This window comes from Myxine glutinosa, chromosome 11, assembly GCF_964187855.1.
Source record: "Myxine glutinosa chromosome 11, kmMyxGlut1.1, whole genome shotgun sequence".
NCBI lineage: Eukaryota > Metazoa > Chordata > Myxini > Myxiniformes > Myxinidae > Myxine > Myxine glutinosa.
Window position 1 is genome coordinate 20,707,683 of NC_136271.1, and position 19,064 is coordinate 20,726,746.

The following is a 19,064-nucleotide window of genomic DNA, read 5'->3' on the forward strand; positions in this document are numbered from 1 at the left end:
CAATGTATATCCGGGAAAACCACCTATTGGTAAGAAAACTGATGTCCGTCCTTACTGTAAGGTGTGCAAAAAAGTTAAGTGAGTTAGATGAACTACAGTGCATTCAGAAAGTATTCAGACCCCTTCACTTTTTTCCACATTTTGTTATGTTGCAGCCTTGTGCTGAAATCGTTTAAATTCATTTTTTCCCTCATCAATCTACACTCAATACCCCATAATGACAAAGAAAAAACAGGATTTTAGAAAGTTTTGCAAACTTATTAAAAAGAAAAAACTGAAATATCACATTGACATAAGTATTCATACCCTTTGCTATGACACTTGAAATTTAGCTCAGGTGCCTCCCATTTCTCTTGATCATCTTTGAGATGTTTCTACACCTTGATTGGAGTCCACCTGTGGTAAATTCAATTGATTGGACATGATTTGGAAAGGCACACACCTGTCTATATAAGGTCTCACAGCTGACAATGCATATCAGAGCAAAAACCAAGCCATGAGGTTGAAAGAACTGCCTGCAGAGCTCAGAGACAGGATTGTGTCGAGGCACACATCTGGGGAAGCCTACAAAAAAATCTCTGCTGCATTGAAGGTTCCCAAGAGCACAGTAGCCTCCATCATTCTTAAATGGAAGAAGTTTGGAACAACCAGGACTCTTCCTATAGCTGGCCGCCCGGCCAAACGGAGCAATCGGGGGGAGAAGGGCCTTAGTAATAGAGGTGACCAAGAACCCGATGGTCACTCTGGCTGAGCTTCAGAGATCCTGTGTGGAGATGGGAGAAACTTCCAGAAGGACAACCATCACTGCAACACTCCACCGATCTGGGCTTCATGGCAGAGTGGCCAGACGGAAGCCTCTCCTCAGTGAAAGACACATGAAAGCCCGCTTGGAGTTTGCAAAAAAAAGCGCCTGAAGGACTCTCAGACTGTGAGAAACAAGATTCTGTGGTCAGATGAAACCAATATTGAACTGTTTGGCTTCCGTCTGGCCACTCTGTCATAAAGCCAAGATCGGTGGAGTGTTGCAGTGATGGTTGTCCTTCTGAAGCTCAGCCAGAGTGACCATCGGGTTCTTGGTCACCTCTATTACCAAGGCCCTTCTCCCCCGATTGCCCCGGGCGGCCAGCTCGAGGAAGAGTCCTGGTTGTTCCAAACTTCTTCCATTTAAGAATGATGGAGGCCACTGTGCTCTTGGGAACTTTCAATGCAGCAGAGATTTCTTTTTGTAGGCTTCCCCAGATCTGTGCCTCGACACAATCCTGTCTCTGAGCTCTGCGGGCAGTTCCTTCGACCTCATGGCTTGGTTTTTGTGCTGATATGCATTGTCAGCTGTGAGACCTTATATAGACAGGTGTGTCTTTCCAAATCATGTCCAATCAATTGAATTTACGACAGGTGGACTCCAATCAAGGTGCAGAAACATCTCAAAGATGATCAAGAGAAATGGGAGGCACCTGAGCTAAATTTCAAGTGTCATAGCAAAGGGTATGAATACTTATGTAAATGTGATATTTCAGTTTTTTCTTTTTAATAAATTTGCAAAACTTTATAAAATTCTGTTTTCTCTTTGTCATTATGGGGTATTGAGTGTAGATTGATGAGGGAAAAAATGAATTTAAACGATTTCAGCATAAGGCTGCAACATAACAAAATGTGAAAAAAGTGAAAGGGTCTGAATATTTTCTGAATGCATTGTATATCTTCAATATAAACTAGAACGGCACTCGGTATTGCGCATACCTCTGCCATCCTGACAGGTTTACATTTTGTATCCCACTGATATGCCGGATCTGGATCCAGACCTCCAAAATCTAATCAGGTTGTTCGAGCCATCTACCTAACTTGTCCACAAAGTTCCATCCATAACTTTGAGATATCGTGATATGTATCGTTTTTGTCCCCATCTCTCAATGGTGAAAAATCACTGAAAATTATTGGATCCGGATCTGGGTCTTCACCAAAATCTAATCATTTCATCCTTGTCACACACCCAACCTGGCCACCAAATTTTGTCCGAATCTGTCTACAACTTTGAGATATCCTGTTCACAGACAAACATGCAGGGGTGGAAGCATAACCTCTGCCCACCATTGGTGGCAGAGGTAAAAAAAACAGTAGAACCAATTCATTCTTTAATTTTTTTTTTTATTGTGAAAAGTTGCAGAGACAGTTCACATTTGACAGCTGCTCAAAATAAAACAAAATATATTAAACAATGAAACAGGAAACATGGCCACCTTTAGTGCCTTTTATCTTGTGCCAGTTTGCATGCACTTTTTAATCTAGAACGTATAAACAAACGGATGGTTAGATGAAGGTTATGGAACGACATTGTGATGCTTACAACATGCATTTGGTAAGTCCATGACACACAATTGGTTTTATTTTTAAAGTTATTTTTTTAGAGCTTCCTATGCACAATGTTTACATCTAGCTTTCCTCGTCGGCCATCTAGCATTTCTTTCTGGTTACATCAGTACAATGCCAAGTGTTATTACCAGGCTTGCTGATCAGCCATTTTTGAACCTGGTTCTGCCTTAGCTGGTTATTTTTAATTCCAAGCACATTGACCTGATAAGGACCTAGTGAGCATCTAAATATATTTGCTACTCCGGTCACTACTGGACCGGATATGCGTGTCAGAAGTTAGAATATTTTTACAATAAGTTAAAGTTAGATTTATGTACATTCAGTGTAAACAGTAACAGTGTGACACTGTAAACAGTGTTGCACTTTCTGTGATGGTGTTTTCTTGTTGAGAACACACAGAGGTCTTTGTGCATGGAATGCCCAACCAGGCAGTTTAATGTCCTAACTTACCTCATCCAAGCCTCAGGTTTCTACATCCAGTGTATATTATAAATAAACTGAGCAAGAAGGCCAACAAAACCAGACGGTTCATGCTGGTCTGTGCTGAGACAGACTATCAATAGCTCAAAGCAGCATTACAAAACAAGTTTGAGAGGATGTCCCAGAAGGACATTACATTGGTTTTGGGGTAGGATGGGAGTTGGCAATGTCCACAGCTCATTCCTACCTTGTTTCCATGCAGCGCTCAACCAGGGGTTGAAACCTTTGCTGCCCCAACCCGGGATTTGCAGCATACGATCGTCCATCCGCGCTGAATGAAAAGCTCACATTTCCGTTCAGTGGTAGTTTTTGATGGATACGGGCGGCGATTTCTCGGCAAGCCTCGAGCCAACTGGCAGGAGGGACACATTCAGACTCTGGTTGCTGGTCAAGTCTGTGGTCTGAAGGGCGCTGCTCCGCCTGAGAGAAATGCTAAGTCTTTGAGTGATTTAAGATCACGGCTCGTCTTACTATGCTTCAACCTCTTATCTTCTGCTTACTCGGTTCTTTTAAAAGGTGCCAAAGAATAATAAAGATGATCATCGGCCAAAAATGGTGTCTTTCCTTTTGGTTTGACTGAAAATGCACATGCTCACTCATCACCCGATTGGTTGGCCTTCATCCCATTGTGCATCCGCAAACTTGCAGATTCTGCGTTAAATACGGACGAGCATACGTTGCCGGTCCAGACCAGGATTGCTAAATTACGTGGAAATGCAATATCAGGAGCAGCACTGTTTTCATCCTCGGTTGAGTGGTGCATTGGAACAAGGTATCGGTATGCTAGTTTGGTATGCCAAGGGAGCTTCGGCGGGACAAGTTGCTGTGGCTGGCACTGAGACCCAGACTTCTGTTCAGGTGATTTGAGGATTCCTGGAAGAACAGTTCCCAAGTGGATTACTGTTTTGCTGACTTTGTAAATGAATTGGTAGGACTGTTATAATCCTTAGACTTAAGAACAGCATTACTGTGTTTATGTTCCATTTAATAAATTTGAACAAAATGCTGTTGTGATGGAATGTGTAACAACGCATGACCCAAACTGCATTCTGTGCCTCAAAGACCACACATTTCACTCTAATTTCATTATTTATATCCAATGTACTCTCCAGTATGCAATGTAAAACGTCTTTTTGTTTGCACAACTGGATAGAAATGGCGGCACCAGTTTGCACACTTACCTTGGATGGCGTGGTTTCAGGCGTCATGTTCAGCATGTTCAGAGAGCTAGCTCGCTTTATACTGTGGAGGGTGAACAAAAAGCAGTCATTCATTAATTCAAATCATGTGACTGATTAATTAGGACAAACATTTATCATTTAAAATAGATTAGAACCCATACCAGTACAGAGAAAAGCTCTAGCTTCCATTAAGTGTTTTGGAGCATCTTCAGGGATTGTACCAACAGAGGTTTTAGCAACCCGGAATAAGTTTGTATGACAAGGGGAGGGGAGAAATAGATGGATAGAAGGTGGTATGGGCAATGGCGAGGGGAGGAGGAAGGACTCGGAGATATATTACAGAAAAGGTGTCACCCTTCCCAATGTTAGGGGAATAATGCAATATATATTTATAATAATAAAAGGCAGTGTCCGTCTGTCCGTCTCCTCCATAACTCCAAAACCATGAAACCGAGCGGCCCCAAACTTTGCATGCATATACCTGGACCTTCAACATATTGCAAGGATGAAAACTCAGTGGGGTGTGCTATAACACCCTTTTTGAAGATGATTAACGAGGTGCTCATAAGAAAGAAAAAAAAAAAAACATGTTATGGTGTACCAATATAGCGGCCCACCATCTTGGTCAGCCCACTGAACCTTGCTGGGTTCTTAAGCCGCCATTTTGTTTCAGCCTCCTCAAACATGCCTTGCCTTGGAAACACGATCGATCATTACATAATTGAAGCATATCATCAAAATCTGGATATGAGGATTGGATGCTGTAGACTAAATAATCTCCAAATCTGGAGTGAATTTACCATCTTACTATAATTTACCAAATGTCTGTCTGTCCGTTCCCAGGTACCGCAAAAATGGCTGAACCGATCGCAACAATATTTTGGGTGGGTAATCCTGGGACCCCCTGGAGTAGAATAGGCTATATTGTTTTTCCAATTTTCCAGTTTTTCCAAACAGGATGGAATAACATTTCCCGATATGAACAGTGATGTGGCTTTTATTGAAATTCTACAAATACTGTTTAGATTTTGATGAGAATTATGAACCTGCCGCGAATGCGGAAGTGGACATTGCGGCAATGAGCTGGTTTGATAATATCCCAATGCAACCGTCATTTAAAACAGTATTTTGTTAAAGTATCAATTGATGATTGGAATTGAGTGAATACTTGATGATTGATGATTGGAATCGAGTGAAATTACGATTTTGAATTCGTAATTGCATTCACCCAACCGTACGGAACTTCACATCAGGATTTAAATATTTATGTCACGAATGTTGGTAAAAGTTTATTTTTTATATTAATGTTATTTAATTTGTGATTTGAGTTATGCTGTTTGGAATGAAAGAATCTTGTTGACAGAATTTTGAAAAGATTTTGAATGACAGAATCTTGTTTCTCACAGTGTGAGAGTCCTTTAGGTGCTTTTTTGCAAACTCCAAGCGGGCTTTCATGTGTCTTTCACTGAGGAGAGGCTTCCGTCTCACCACTCTGCCATAAAGCCCAGATCGGTGGAGTGTTGCAGTGATGGTTGTCCTGGAAGTTTCTCCCATCTCCACACAGGATCTCTGGAGCTCAGTCAGAGTGACCATCGGGTTCTTGGTCACCTCTCTTACCAAGGCCCTTCTTCTCCGATTGCTCAGTGTGGCCGGGCGGCCAGCTCTAGGAAGAGTCCTGGTTGTTCCAAACTTCTTCCATTTAAGAATTATTGAGGCCACTGTGCTCTGGGAACATTCAATGCAGCAGAAATTTTTTTGTCGGCTTCCCCAGATCTGTGCGTCGACACAATCCTATCTCTGAGCTCTGCAGGCAATTCCTTCGACCTCATGGCTTGGTTTTTGCTCTGATATGCATTGTCAGCTGTGAGACCTTATATAGACAGGTGTGTGCCTTTCCAAATCATGTCCAATCAATTGAATTTACCACAGGTGGACTCCAATCGAGGTGTAGAAACATCTCAAAGATGATCAAGGGAAATGGGAGGCACCTGAGCTAAATTTCAAGTGTCATAGCAAAGGGTATGAATACTTATGTCAGTGACATTTCAGTTTTTTCTTTTTAATAAATTTGCAAAACTTTCTAAAATCCTGTTTTCTCTTTGTCATTATGGGGTATTGAGTGTAGATTGATGAGGGGAAAAATGAATTTAAACGATATCAGCATAAGGCTGCAACAAAACAAAATGTGAAAAAAGTGAAGGGGTCTGAATACTTTCTGAATGCACTGTATGTATGTGTATATATATATATATATATATATATAGGGGGCTGCAAAAGTAGGTATACAGTAAGGATTATACCAGTATTATAATAGTGGTGCTAGGATTCATTTGAGGGATTAATATGTTTATTATTGATATGCTTGTATCTATATTCTATATTATCTATCTATAATTCCAGTAATCTCTGTGTGTTTGTGTGTTTGTCTGTGACCGCTGTTTCTCGACAACCACGGGTCCGATATACTTTAAACTTGCCAGGTATATTGCTGGGGACCCGAGGATGTGCCTTTTCAAGGTTTCATATTAATCGGACAAGTAGTTACCGAGCTATGGCGATTTCTTTACCAAACTCCGCAAGCCGTTCGCTTTGGACCAAACCATTTCATGTAAATAGAGGGGGGGGGGGGGGGGGATTGTCACCGTACTCGCAAGCCGTTCGCTTTGGACCAAACCATTTCATGTAAATAGAGGGGTACGATTCAACCAATCAGAGAGCAGCGAGCTATCACGTGTGCCGAACGTGGCGAACAGACTCTGCCTCGGACGGCACATTTGAGAGCGTATTCATTTATTTCACGTTGGCAAACTATGTTGGCGTTAAACTATGTTTTAAAACTAATTAAAACTAATTTGCGATTCATCGTAACTGCGATATGCGACCTTCCGGACAGTCAAATGAGGACGTCACTTCCGGACTTACGGATAGTCATAGTGACGCTGAACGTGGCGAGCAGACGCTGCCTCGGACGGCACATTTGAGAGCGTATTCATTTATTTGACGTTGCAATCTGTGTTGATTGTTGTAAGGTACGATCGATTGTAGTACACGTTTATAATAACTCTGCCGATACAGGCCCGATTAACTGCAGCGCCATCCGAGCTGCGGCGTCGGGACGATACATTCATTGTACGGTCACATCACGCACTTACGGGCACGCCCATGGGCCCATGGGCACGCCCATGCATGCATGGGCGAAGACATTTTTTTTTTTGGCAAGGAACGGGCACCCACGTACGGGCACGTCCTAGTATATATAAAACACAGTGTGTGTGTGTGTGTGTGTGTGTGTGTGTGTGTGTGTGTGTGTGTGTGTGTGTGTGTGTGTGTGTGTGTGTGTGTGTGTAATGTTACCGATAGACTCCGAAATGGAGAGGCTCACGTGCTTGATATTTGGCATAGACATGGCCATTGAGCCTGGGACGAACATGGCTGAGACCATATTTGACGAGATCCATATTTTTTATTCATATTTACGTCAGCGCATTTCAGCGAAGTACCCGCTAATCTCAGCCGGCGCCAGAGCTCGCTGATTCGCTCAGAGCGATCACGTGATGTTCCACACGTTTGCACGTAATTCAGGGCGAAAAGCGATTACGGTTTTTCACCTTTTTGCGACCGTGTTTTGTGTCGATTTTGTGCGATATGGATTAAATTTTAATTCATATTTCGTGTTTACGAATTCGAATACGAAGGATTTCCCCTTTCGATTTTGAATACGAATCAAATACGAGCTTGAGTCGAGAGGGCGAATGTACGGGTCTCCCCTCCCCCACCCGGCAATGCCGGGTACTTCTGCTAGTAATGAATAAAAGACGTTTTGTGCACACGTTTTGTTTTTCATTACTGTATACCTACTTTTGCAGCCCCCTGTATGTATATATATATATATATAATGTGTGAAAGACAAGTCTTGCTGTTGTTTTAATATTGCTTGCTATATTCCCCTCATCATATTGTGGTCTCGTTGGTTTCTTGACTTGTGAGTTTACTCCAAAATCTATGCCAATCTACCTCCAGTACGGTCGGTCACATCTAATACATGCGTTCTGATGATCCCAATAGGATTCCTCAACTCCCCGTTTGACCACGAGTCTTTTGCTGCCTCCAACTTGCATCAACAGGAAGATACTTACTCCGCACCTCACCCATTTATTCCTTAAGGGTTGACCATTTCTCTGATGCATATTGTCGTTCTGTCACACGACCCAATCTTATAGCACCTCTCTCCTCCGACCTTCCTAACCTACCTGAAATGAAATTGCTTTATCATCTTATACTTCACCTCTTTACAGAAATCTTGCCCACCCTGGTTGTGGTCACTCGTCCCTTAGATTCTCACATACCTGTAGTTTCTCCAGACTACCATATATGCATCATTAACCAAAAACATGTCAACACTTCTCTCCCGACCGCAAGTAAGCGCAAGTAAAAACACCAAACGAAATCTACATATTCCTCCTCTGTCCTGTCTTTTTCTTGTAATGAACCATTCCTTTCATGCCGTGAGGCGCATAGAGCTGACAAGGCAATTTGCATTGGCTAAGGAGTCCAATCCTGGATGGGTCGCCACTCCGACAGAGGATACTCAAATGGCTTATTACTCCAGTACACTGGTACTCATTTTGGTGACCTCAGAAAGGATGACAGGCTGAGCAACCTCAAGACGACAGCAGCTCAAACTCAAGATCTTAAGCCAGCCACGTTAAATGTTAAGCCAACACCAGGCTTGTCTTTTTCTTGTACCTGAACCCAATCTATACCTGGCAAATGAAATCCTCTCATCATTTCACTTCCCTTGCCACGGTGCTTTTACCATTTCTTCAAGTTTCCTGTCCTGTTCTTCTGCAGTTGAGCAGCTTGAAACCTTATTATCGTTAACCTTGACCCACACCCAATCCGACACCTCAGTTACTCACCATCTCACAGAATTATACATCTTTCATTCCTTGCTCACACTTAAATCCTTGCATTGGTATTGGTACTGTACTTTTAAACTCAACTGGACTATGTCCAGCTGAATTTTTGTCGACACCCAGTGTCCGTCGTCCGTCTGTCTGTCTGTCTGTCTGTCGTCTGTAAACAATTCGACGTCTTCGCTCTAAAAGTCACAAATATTGATTACGTTTGATGAAACTTGTTATGCAGCATCTTTAAGACATAAACTAGTTTGGGATTGCATTTGGGCGTTGTACGCCCAAAAATGGGCGCGGCAGGGCGGCCATATTGAAAAATCAATTTTTGTCATATTTTTAGCACATATAAACTACATAGTTCGTGGTTCTATTATGCATATTCTAACCATATTGATATAGACCAGTTGAGTTCAGGTTCCCTGGAACCTCTAGTTATTGGTACTGGACCAATTGGCAATGGTATATTGGTACTGGAGGCAAACACTTTTAAATCCTCTGTCTTCCCCCTGCCCCCCTTTCCCTCCCTGACCTCGACTGCAGTTCTGTTAGGCGTGGTTCTTTCTTTGCATGTCCTGGTTCTTCTCTTATTACAATCTTATACGAGTACATACACTGAACCACCACAAGTCTTACCAGTTGTTTTTGCCATCAGTCTCTCGCCCTCCTCCACCCTTAAACCTCATCATAAGCTTCTCGCTGCTCCGTCTGATGGAGGCTCGCAGCCGACTGAATGAGCCACTCCGCTTTAGGTTTCCACCCTGCAAATGAGAGATTTATTTCAGAGAACGCCATTGACTTTTCACGTGAGGAGCTGTGCATTGCCAGCAGGGTATTCCACAAATGATCGTTTGTGAAAACCTTACCCCATTGTGCTCGCCATTGGCCTCGTTTCCATTATATGCCTTTGCTTCGGTGACAGGCATCTCACCCTGGAAATCGATGCAATTTCCTCCCAATCCCTCACTTGCCTTCCCTGGAAAACCTCCCTGCAGGCAATGAAAATTGGGGGATGATAACTGTCAAAGCAGTTACTAACCTTCATTCAAAAGATGAAGATTTCCAAATGTTAGCACTTTTTTGTTGTCAGCATGCATATTTTCCCAAACAACCAACATCATGGACAGATGTCTAAAAAAAATTCATTTATATTTACATGGAAATAAAACTGTCATGGCACTCTGACGTAGTAATGTCGAGTGGCATGCCTCTGCCCACATTATTACATCATGATACATACTCATACCAACTTTGATTTAAATCCCTTCTGCTGTTCTCTCAAGTATCACATTTTTATCTGACATTAGCTTTGACCTCTTGACCCCAAAATCCAATCAGTTTATCTTTACATCATGATCCATACTTGCACCAAGTTTGACTTGGATCCCTTCAGCCGTTCTTAAGTTATCGTGGAAACAAAAACCTATCACGGACTCTGACCATTGACTTTGATGCTGAAATCTAATCAGTTAATCTGTGCATCATAATATACACAAAGAATTAAGTTAAGCACCCCTACACAACGAATTAAGGTAAGCACCCCCTAATATATATTCTTTGTGTATATGTATACATTGGCATATATTCTAAGGTATGTGAGATCAAATAATGATTGGTATGACATTAGCAATTATCCATTGATGAAATTGAGTGATCAAAGTGAAAAAAAGTGATTGGTTGAGTCAGTGATCCGATCACGTGGGTCCTACACACGTTATTGACGCAAAGATCGCTAGAGGTCTTCTCAGAACAATGACTGTACGTTAGAAAACATAAACGTCATCCACACTGTCCGTGATGGACCTATAGCTCCATACTTAAATTGAGGTGAAAATATGCCTAAAATTCCCAAAAAATTTCACCTTAAATTATTCAGAATAAAATATTGAAAACGGCATGATTGTTATGTTTTTATGTGACCATAATATCACTTCTCCAGAAAATATAGCAATATCATGGGTATATTACACTGTTTTGACGACAACAAACTTGTAATGTGCGAGGTTGTAAAAGAACGGGGGGGGGGGGGTGCTTAACTTAATTCTTTGTGTATATATACTTGTACCAAGTTTACCTTGTGTAGCCTTTCATGGTTGCATTTATGCAGCCTTATTCAGCCAGAAGAGCATGGGAGAAGTCGATATACACACACACACTGCCCTCCATAAGTATTGGAACAGTGGTCAGATTTGTTGTCCCCCGTTGCACCGCGGAGCGAAAGGGGGACTATGGTTTTCCCCTCCATCCGTGCGTGCGTACGTGCACTGCAATATCTTTATAAAAGTAAGCGAAGGACCGAATTCTAATTTGGTGTGTGGGTGCAACTAGGCATATGGAAGAACCCTAATGAAAATTAGGTCGCCACGTCTAAATCCAAGATGGCTGTCACCATATCTAAACCTTGTGAGCGTGATATCTTGAAAAGTAAATGTCTGAACCTTGTGAGTGGAATATCTTGAAAAATAAATCAACTACTAACGTCTAATCCGGTGTGTGGGTGTATCGAGGCATAAAGAAGAACGCTATTGAAAATTGGGTCGCCACGTCAAAATCCAAGATGGCTGCTACCATATATATATATGTCTGAACCTTGTGAGCGAAATATCTTGAAAAATAAACGAACTACTAACTTCTAATCTGCTGTGTGGGTGTATCTAGGCATAAGGAAGAACGCTATTGAAAATTGGGTCGCCAAGTCAAAATCCAAGATGGCCGCCTTGCGTCTTCCACTTTGTCAACTCTCATCACTTCACCGACGGGGGACCTAGGCGTAACGCTTGTTATTATTGCTATATACTCAAGAAATTTGGATTTTAGATCAAAAGCTGAATGAGGCAAGAGTACAGAAGGTCAGCATTTATTTTTTGGTATTTTTAATGTAAATATGTTTTACCATTGTAAAACAATAGCATTTTTTATGTTCAGCCCCCCTCCCACCTCTCCCCATCCCCATATTAGATAAGCTAAGTATTGGACCAAATGATGGAGGCATTTTTCTTGGTGCTCAGGTGTTTCGTGTTGCATTTGTTGTTCACACATAAAGACTGAATGTCTAATCTTGCTTTTAGCCTTTGCTTTTGCCTTGGGAGTTTGTCTTTGGAGCTGTCTTTTTTATTTTGCCTGGGAACCACAGAACTGTCCAAGGAAGAAAAAGCAAGCAATTTGGAAGCTGAAAGAACAGAATAATTCAATTGCAACCATACCACAACAACTGGGCATAGAAAATATAACAATTTGGAATATCTTTTTTTTTAAACCACTCGTATACTTAGCAATAGACAACGGCCAGGTCGGCAAAGAAAACAACTGCAGTTGATGACAAACATCATCAGAGCTGTGAAGAAAAAAGATAGAAAACAAGTACAGATACATTCAAAGTACACCGCCCCCATGCCAAATAAATAAATATCCTCCAGCGCGGCAAGGCCGGGCGGGGCCCCTTTGGTGCCTGGCAATACCGCCGTGCAGCTCATAGACTGTATTAGGTGGGAGAAAAACCACCTTTTAGAGGCCATTTTTCCCCACAGAGCAGGGGTTGGCCTTTTTCGGGCACCGTGGTCCCCTTTTTGAAGCAATGTTTTATGGCCGGATGCCCTTCCTGCCGCCAACCTTGTTGGTCGCCTCTTGCGCCACACAGGGAATTACCAGTGAACTGGTAATTGGGTGGGAGAGGTGTACAATAATTGATTGATTAATTGCATAATTAAAATCAATAAACAATGATCATGAAATATTTTCTTAATCAATTCGCTAATAGCATACCTAAACTGCCAGTGCTTCATTCGATGCTATAACTTTTTGAAAATTAATTAAATAAGTCATTCATTTAAAAAAATCAAATAATTAATTGAATAATCAATAAATAATTAATCGATTGATTAATCAATGAATCAAAAATATCCTTTATAGCCACATCACTTGGTCACTATCGTGTCCAAATATTAGTTTCCTAGCTCAAAAAGTGCCTGAGATATTGCCCAGATGAGAAAGAAAATAAATAAATGATCAGTTTGCACAAGAAGGGTGGGCCAAACTGCCAGTAGAGAGGTGTAGAAAGCTCATTCATGGCTATAGGAAGCGCTTGACTGCAGTTATTTTGTCCAAAGTCTGTGCTGCCAAATATTAAGTCTCGGGTGTCAATAATTTTGTCAAGGCCATTTCTTTTTATTTTCTGATTTAAAAGGATATACTGTATTAAGTTCTGAATCAAAAACAAAGGTTCTGTAATATTAACAGTGAAATAAAGAATTGTGGAGACCAAATACTTTAGTCAATTTCAACTTATTTTTCGAGAAAATTGTGAGTTATTTGAAAAAGTGCAGCATGGGTGCCAATATTTTTGGCCACGACTAAGGTATTATCTGAAGCAGCGTACGACTATTGCGTTTTCCTTTGTATCAGCGGCTGTTTCTAAAGCAATTGTTTAATTTATATGAATCGGGTGTGCTTTAGAAAGGTTTGTTGTTTATCTGTGAGTTTCAAAGCAAATTAATTCAATAACACTCGTTTTCCATGCAGTTTTCCATATTGACACGTTTTCCAAATTACCAAGCCAAATCTTTTCTACCCGTCACACGACGATTGCCCGGTTTTTATAAAGAATAACGTTTGTGCACATCTCCTTGAAACGTCGATTAATCATAGTTTTTTTCTATTTGTTTATTGCAATTCGCCCTAAACAAGGGTGAAAGCTTCTCAAGGTTTTTGGCCTGTATACAGTGCCTTACTGTAATCTGTCATCAGCATGACACAGTGAACGTCTATTTGGCATCAACGTATGAGGCTCAGGAATATTTGTTGTTGTCCAATTTGAACATGTAAACGTCGGTGTAGTTCGAGACCAATCGGTGTAGTTTCACCATCTGTGAAACACTGAATTGATCTGAGATGATGAGGCAAATGACCTAATCCCACACCATTCGTTGCAGCATTTGCATCCTACAAGCGACATAATTAGTGATAAAATCGTAAAATCCTACACTTTCCTTTTGGGGTTGTGCAATCTCAGCAATAGCATAAAACGATAAATAGATCTCCCCTCGTAATTTCCAGTAAATATAGTCCGTCCTTCCCCGATTAAAGTGCTCAAAGTTTATCCCAACTTTCTGAAGCTGGAAAATGGATGCAACTCAGCAGAAGTAAAAGGAGTGTTTGATGATCCAAAAGGACATCATTCTACCCATGCACCTCCTTAATGATGTCAAATGCCAAGCAGTTATTCTGAAAATATTGAAAAATATATATTTTGTTCAGCAAGGTAATGAGGAATTCACTTAAATTTTACAAATAACGTATACAAATGATCTTCCACGAGACTCGACAATGTATCCAAAAAGGTAGGGTATATCTCGACTTCAGAGGAAAGCTGTGATGGTGAGGTGGAGTTAGAAGAGGTTGGGGGTAAGGCCAGGTATGAGGTTATACAATCTGTATGTAAATGGTTTTACTTTGCGTGAACGAGAAGTGCAGGCATCCAGTGTACTGGCAGCTTCCATCTTCCCTTGGCGTTTGTACAGGGCGCTCAGGTTTCGCAGAGTACTCGCCAACGTCGCACTGCAAAATAACGGACAACGGGTGGGAGCTGGAGATTCGTGTGGTAGGTAAAAGCCAAAATAATCCTTCCCTCATCCTCTCCACTTTCTTAGGATCACGGAGGAACTTGGACACATTGCATCCAGAACAAGGGTACGAGGACAGCCAAAGTACGTCATTGTACTTTTACATTACAAGGACTGTAGACAATATAATCATCAACATTATGCGATTGTAGCCTGGGATCCCGGCATTATGCGCTGTGCTCAGATGAGAATGCCAAACAATCCGAAGGGTTCATTCTACTTGTGTCTCTACGATCACTTTTACTGATTCGTATGTACCATACCATATGTCCATAGCATACCATATGTCTTACTTATGATTCTTATGTTACAGAACATCGATGCTGCTAATGCAGTTTCTTGTCAAGGTTATACTGGAGTGGTTTGTCATCACCTTCCCAGCAATATTTAGGGTGAGGATTTGGCCAGGTTGCACCGTGGGATCTTTAACATCCACCATCTAGAGAGTTCATAGAACACGATACCCCGCAAAATGTTCAAGTGTACCCTTCAATTTCAATAAAATAATGATTTTAAAGATCGTTCAAAAATCCAGAAGTTTAGCGCTACTGAAGCAGTTATGCACCACAACAAGACGACGAGTCAGTTTAGGAGGTGGAGGCTTTATTGATCTTACAATAAAGCATGGAGGCGAGTGTGCGTACTTCTAGGACATCCTGCCAGCCTTCAGTTTTACTTCTTAGGCAAAATATTTCAATTACCAACCATGCCTTAGGTGCACATCTTGATATACTGAAATATAAATGAACTCATGGGGCTTGATGCCGCTGTTTGTGTTGACCTTTATTTGCTTGGAACAAAAACGAATTGTTCCCAACTTGTGCAGCCGCACATTAGATGCAGATCTCCGATTGGCAGGAGGAGGGTGCTGCAATACATTTTATTGCCTGAAAATTTGCAATATTGCAATACAAGTTTGCAATATTTTGGCTTTTAACTGCAGAGGTGAGTTTTATTGCATTGCCGGTGCATATTAAAATCAAACAAAATGAAAACGAAGCAAGGAAAACACTGAGCAAGTTACCTACTTGTCCAGTTTGTTGCTCTTGTTCCAATTGCCATATTCAGTGTAAGGAATCACATCCGGACTCTGGCCCTAATAGGAAGAGGGATTTCGCAAGTGTTCATTGTGTAGAGTTCGATGTTAAGGAGTGGGGGAGTGACAGCAAAAGTAAATGGAAACTCATTGATGATGTAGCACAACATACCTTGTTCAGTTCTCGTTGTTCTGCATACATCCATATTGGTTTCCTTTCACCTGTGCAGACAACAATCACCTTTCAGAAACCTGTACATAGGAGCCAAAAGGTAGGATCATATGGGATTGCAAACCTCATTTGGCTCAGCTTTGTCACAGCATGTTGGGTGACATTTCCTTGATGTGGAATATCAAATGCAATATAAAACGCCCGCATTAAAGCCTTGGTTCAAAATTGTATCCCGAGACATTCTTATTTTCCAAAAGCATTCTTGCATGATTTCTGTTCGACATCAGCCAGCTGGGAATTTCGTGCTTGCACGCAACCGTAAAGGATTTCGAACCGTTTTGGAATTTTTGCAGGAAGCAGAGCAAGAAGAGGAAGGGTAAACTGGGGATGAAACAGAAAAGGAACAAACCAACCAACAACTAACAAACGAAAAGAGGAGGTTACAATAAGAGGTTAAAATTGAATAACGAGGAAAAATCGATAATAAATGTGATGGACAAGGACATATAAACAGACCTTACATTTTGCGTTAATTAGCTAATTATATCACCACCTGGATGAAAATTTAAAATGTCTCCATTAGTTTTTGCACATCAACGTCATGAATCATCATGTCGAGTTTCAAAACGATCTGTTGAGCTGCCTCGAAGGAGTCGGGAAAAAAACGAAAAATGTTAACGATTCACTGCCGGAAGGAAGAAAGCACTAACTGGACATCGTTATGCCTTTGATCGCTCCTCTCAACTTGGAGACGAGCTCAAAATGAACCGGACTGTATTTGATCATTCATGGCAGATGTTGTACATGCTTATTATTAAAATAAAGGAAAGATCCTAAACTGACGGAAACATTCTTCTTTTGGTATAACCTTCATAGCATGGCAGTCATTGTTCACCTGGTCAGTGATTGTGCATTTTACACATCGTTTTCCTCCCAATGTTTTGGGTTTGATTTGAGATGACAGCTGTTTTCATTCTGTTAATTACAACATATTGGCCAACTTTACGAACCATGTCTTTAAAAATGGATCTCGTAACAATGATTCCCCTCAACTACAAGGCCTCAACGATAAGCGTATTCAAAGCTTACTTCCATAATCAGCAAGGTCATGGAATCCATCATTGCAGTTGATATGAAATCCTTCCTTTTCACCAACAACCTCATATCAGATCACCAATTTCGTTTCAGACCAGGTCACTCCACCTTGGACATGGTGCTTCGACTCACCCAGCAACGGACGCAGGCCCTCGGTGTCAAACATAAGATCAGGGCCGTCTCTCCGGACATATCTGGTGCTTTCACTACAGTCTGGCATTCCGCCTTACTGTCCAAACTCTCTGCCTCTGGCATCCCCGGCCAGCTCCACACATGGCTTACTGACATCCTATACTCTCGTAGCCAATGTGTGGCACTCAATCCTTTCATCTCCTCTCCCTGTCAAGGCTGCAGTTCCCCATGGTAGTGTTCTGGTCCCAGTCCTATTCATAATCTTCATCAATGCTCTCTCTGTAAAATCCTCTGTCTATTTGCTGATGACTCCACCATCTGCCATGACATCCCTAACCTTTAAGATAGACAGGCAGCAGCCTCTTCCCTCTCTTCAGTCCTTGACAAAATGACAAGCTGGTCAAACACTTGGAACACGTCTTTCAACCCTGACAAATCTCACACTCTCACTATCTCTCTCCAAAATAGCTGTCTGGCAACCCAACACCCCCTTCCCCCCAACTCCACTTTCTTAACAATCCTCTTGAGGAAGTTCAATCATTCAAACTCCTGGGTCTCACTATCAGCCACAAATTTCTTGGAGAAGCCACATTTCAAAGTTTGCTTTTCAAGGTCAATCATGGACTGAGCATCCTGCGTTACACAAAGTCCTTCCTTGACATACCTGAACTGCAATCCACCCACAATGCCTTCATCTGCACCTTGATGGAGTACTGTTCTCTCCTCTGGGCTGGCTCCCCTGCCTCACACCTTGCTGAGCTTGATGTTGTGGAAACCAAGGCCTTCAAGATTGTTCAAACCTCCTACGATGGAGCTGAGTCTATAAGGCCTATTACTTTTCCCATCACAGACAGGTCGGTGGTCTCTGTCTATCGCCTCCTTTCTGGTCTTGCACCCTCTGCTCTTTCCGTGATTTGTCTCCTCTACCCCCTTCTCCCTCCCCCAGGTTTCTCCAGGGCACATGTGGTCCACCATCAACCCCCTTCTGGTGAAACTCCCAACATCCAGAAGCACTGCTCACCTCCACTCATTCGTTCCTCTTTTTCCCACCTGTGGAACCAACTTTTACATACTCTTCAATCTCATTCTTCCCTCCAAGTCTTCAAGACAGGCGTTCATCACCATATTGGATCATCCCCCATTCAAAAACATGATCCTTTCCACCCCCGTTAACTCTCAAAGCCCATCTCCTTTCAGATTTCCACTTCTTCCTTCCTGAGACTTTGCTTCTGTATCCATTGTGTCCACCCCATGCATCCTCCCCTGCACCTCATTCCTCCCCACACCCATTATTTGTGTAAGCCTCCCTCTACTTTATTTTTTCACAGTATTGGCGCTGTTGAAGTAGTCTCTTGGCAAGGGTTATGCTGGGTAGTTTGCCATTGCCTCCCAAGCAGTCATTCAGGACAGGAATTTGTAATTTGTTCAGGGTGTTGGTGATAACTCACCTACTTTTCCCTTATGATACTGTGGGACATTTAAAGGGTAACCCAAACGCTCAGACCACCTCAATGCCAATCTATCCTTTGATACCCGACAAAATTGATTTCAGGTGTCATATTGCGATTTCTTTTTTTCCAGTAATTTTGCGATTAAAGTCGAAATATTCTTCTTCTTCACACTTAGCCGTGACATCACACTCAGGGGTCGACCGCCATTTTCGTATTGTCTACAGGTTACATCGCGGTACAATTCAACTCAAATGGCGAATAATTTTCGATTTTCCACAAATATGCCTCGTCGATGCGTCCTCGGAGGTTGTACTAATACAAACTGACAGTTTCATGCGACACCAATGGCCGAAAGACCCTAAGTTTGCCAGAAATTGGATGAGGTTAGTCCGAAATACTTGTGTGGATCGGGCCTACAAGATTTTTTTGTTCACTTTTTTTACTCTGAACATTTTACAGAGCACTGTTATGAAACAACAGAGATGGCTAGATCTTGGGGTTATCCACCACAAGTGAGAGAGGATGCCATCCCCACAACTAAGTGGAAGAAACAGATATCGCTCGAAACTGTAAGAACAAGCAGCACCACTCCCTCTCCACTGGAGCAAGACATTGA

The 19,064-nt window shown here is 41.9% G+C and overlaps 2 protein-coding genes and 1 long non-coding RNA gene across 13 annotated transcripts in view; 2 read left to right on the forward strand and 1 right to left on the reverse strand.

The window, feature by feature from the left end:
* Positions 1 to 19,064, forward strand: part of LOC144894242 (uncharacterized) — a 939,403-nt gene that overhangs the window by 780,534 nt on the left and 139,805 nt on the right. The gene's annotated exons all lie outside the window — the stretch shown is intronic.
* The window catches only part of PDCD2 (programmed cell death 2), a 79,288-nt gene that overhangs the window by 47,624 nt on the left and 12,600 nt on the right, over positions 1 to 19,064 (forward strand). For 3 of the 10 annotated variants that reach the window (XM_078786468.1, XM_078786467.1, XM_068130296.2), the window contains 2 exons: positions 14,590 to 14,646; positions 14,876 to 14,954. The exons of 1 other annotated variant lie outside the window; for it this stretch is intronic. In XM_078786468.1, the coding sequence (XP_078642594.1) occupies positions 14,590 to 14,646; positions 14,876 to 14,954 (136 nt within the window). Of the gene's footprint in view, positions 1 to 3,052; positions 3,857 to 5,437; positions 6,197 to 11,602; positions 12,001 to 14,589; positions 14,647 to 14,875; positions 16,505 to 19,064 lie in introns of those variants that run through there. 6 more of the 10 variants (XR_013624915.1, XM_078786469.1, XM_078786472.1 and 3 more) reach the window with 5 other exon arrangements.
* The window catches only part of LOC137436470 (kinesin light chain), a 78,315-nt gene continuing 61,375 nt past the window's right edge, over positions 2,125 to 19,064 (reverse strand). For both annotated transcript variants that reach the window (XM_068130288.2, XM_078786466.1), the window contains exons 11-17: positions 15,771 to 15,820; positions 15,591 to 15,658; positions 14,392 to 14,497; positions 9,811 to 9,933; positions 9,581 to 9,705; positions 4,032 to 4,092; positions 2,125 to 3,723 (exon numbers count right to left, since the gene is read on the reverse strand). In XM_068130288.2, coding sequence (XP_067986389.2) covers positions 3,634 to 3,723; positions 4,032 to 4,092; positions 9,581 to 9,705; positions 9,811 to 9,933; positions 14,392 to 14,497; positions 15,591 to 15,658; positions 15,771 to 15,820 — 623 coding nt within the window. In that variant the 3' untranslated portion in view covers positions 2,125 to 3,633. The remainder of the gene's footprint in view (positions 3,724 to 4,031; positions 4,093 to 9,580; positions 9,706 to 9,810; positions 9,934 to 14,391; positions 14,498 to 15,590; positions 15,659 to 15,770; positions 15,821 to 19,064) is intronic.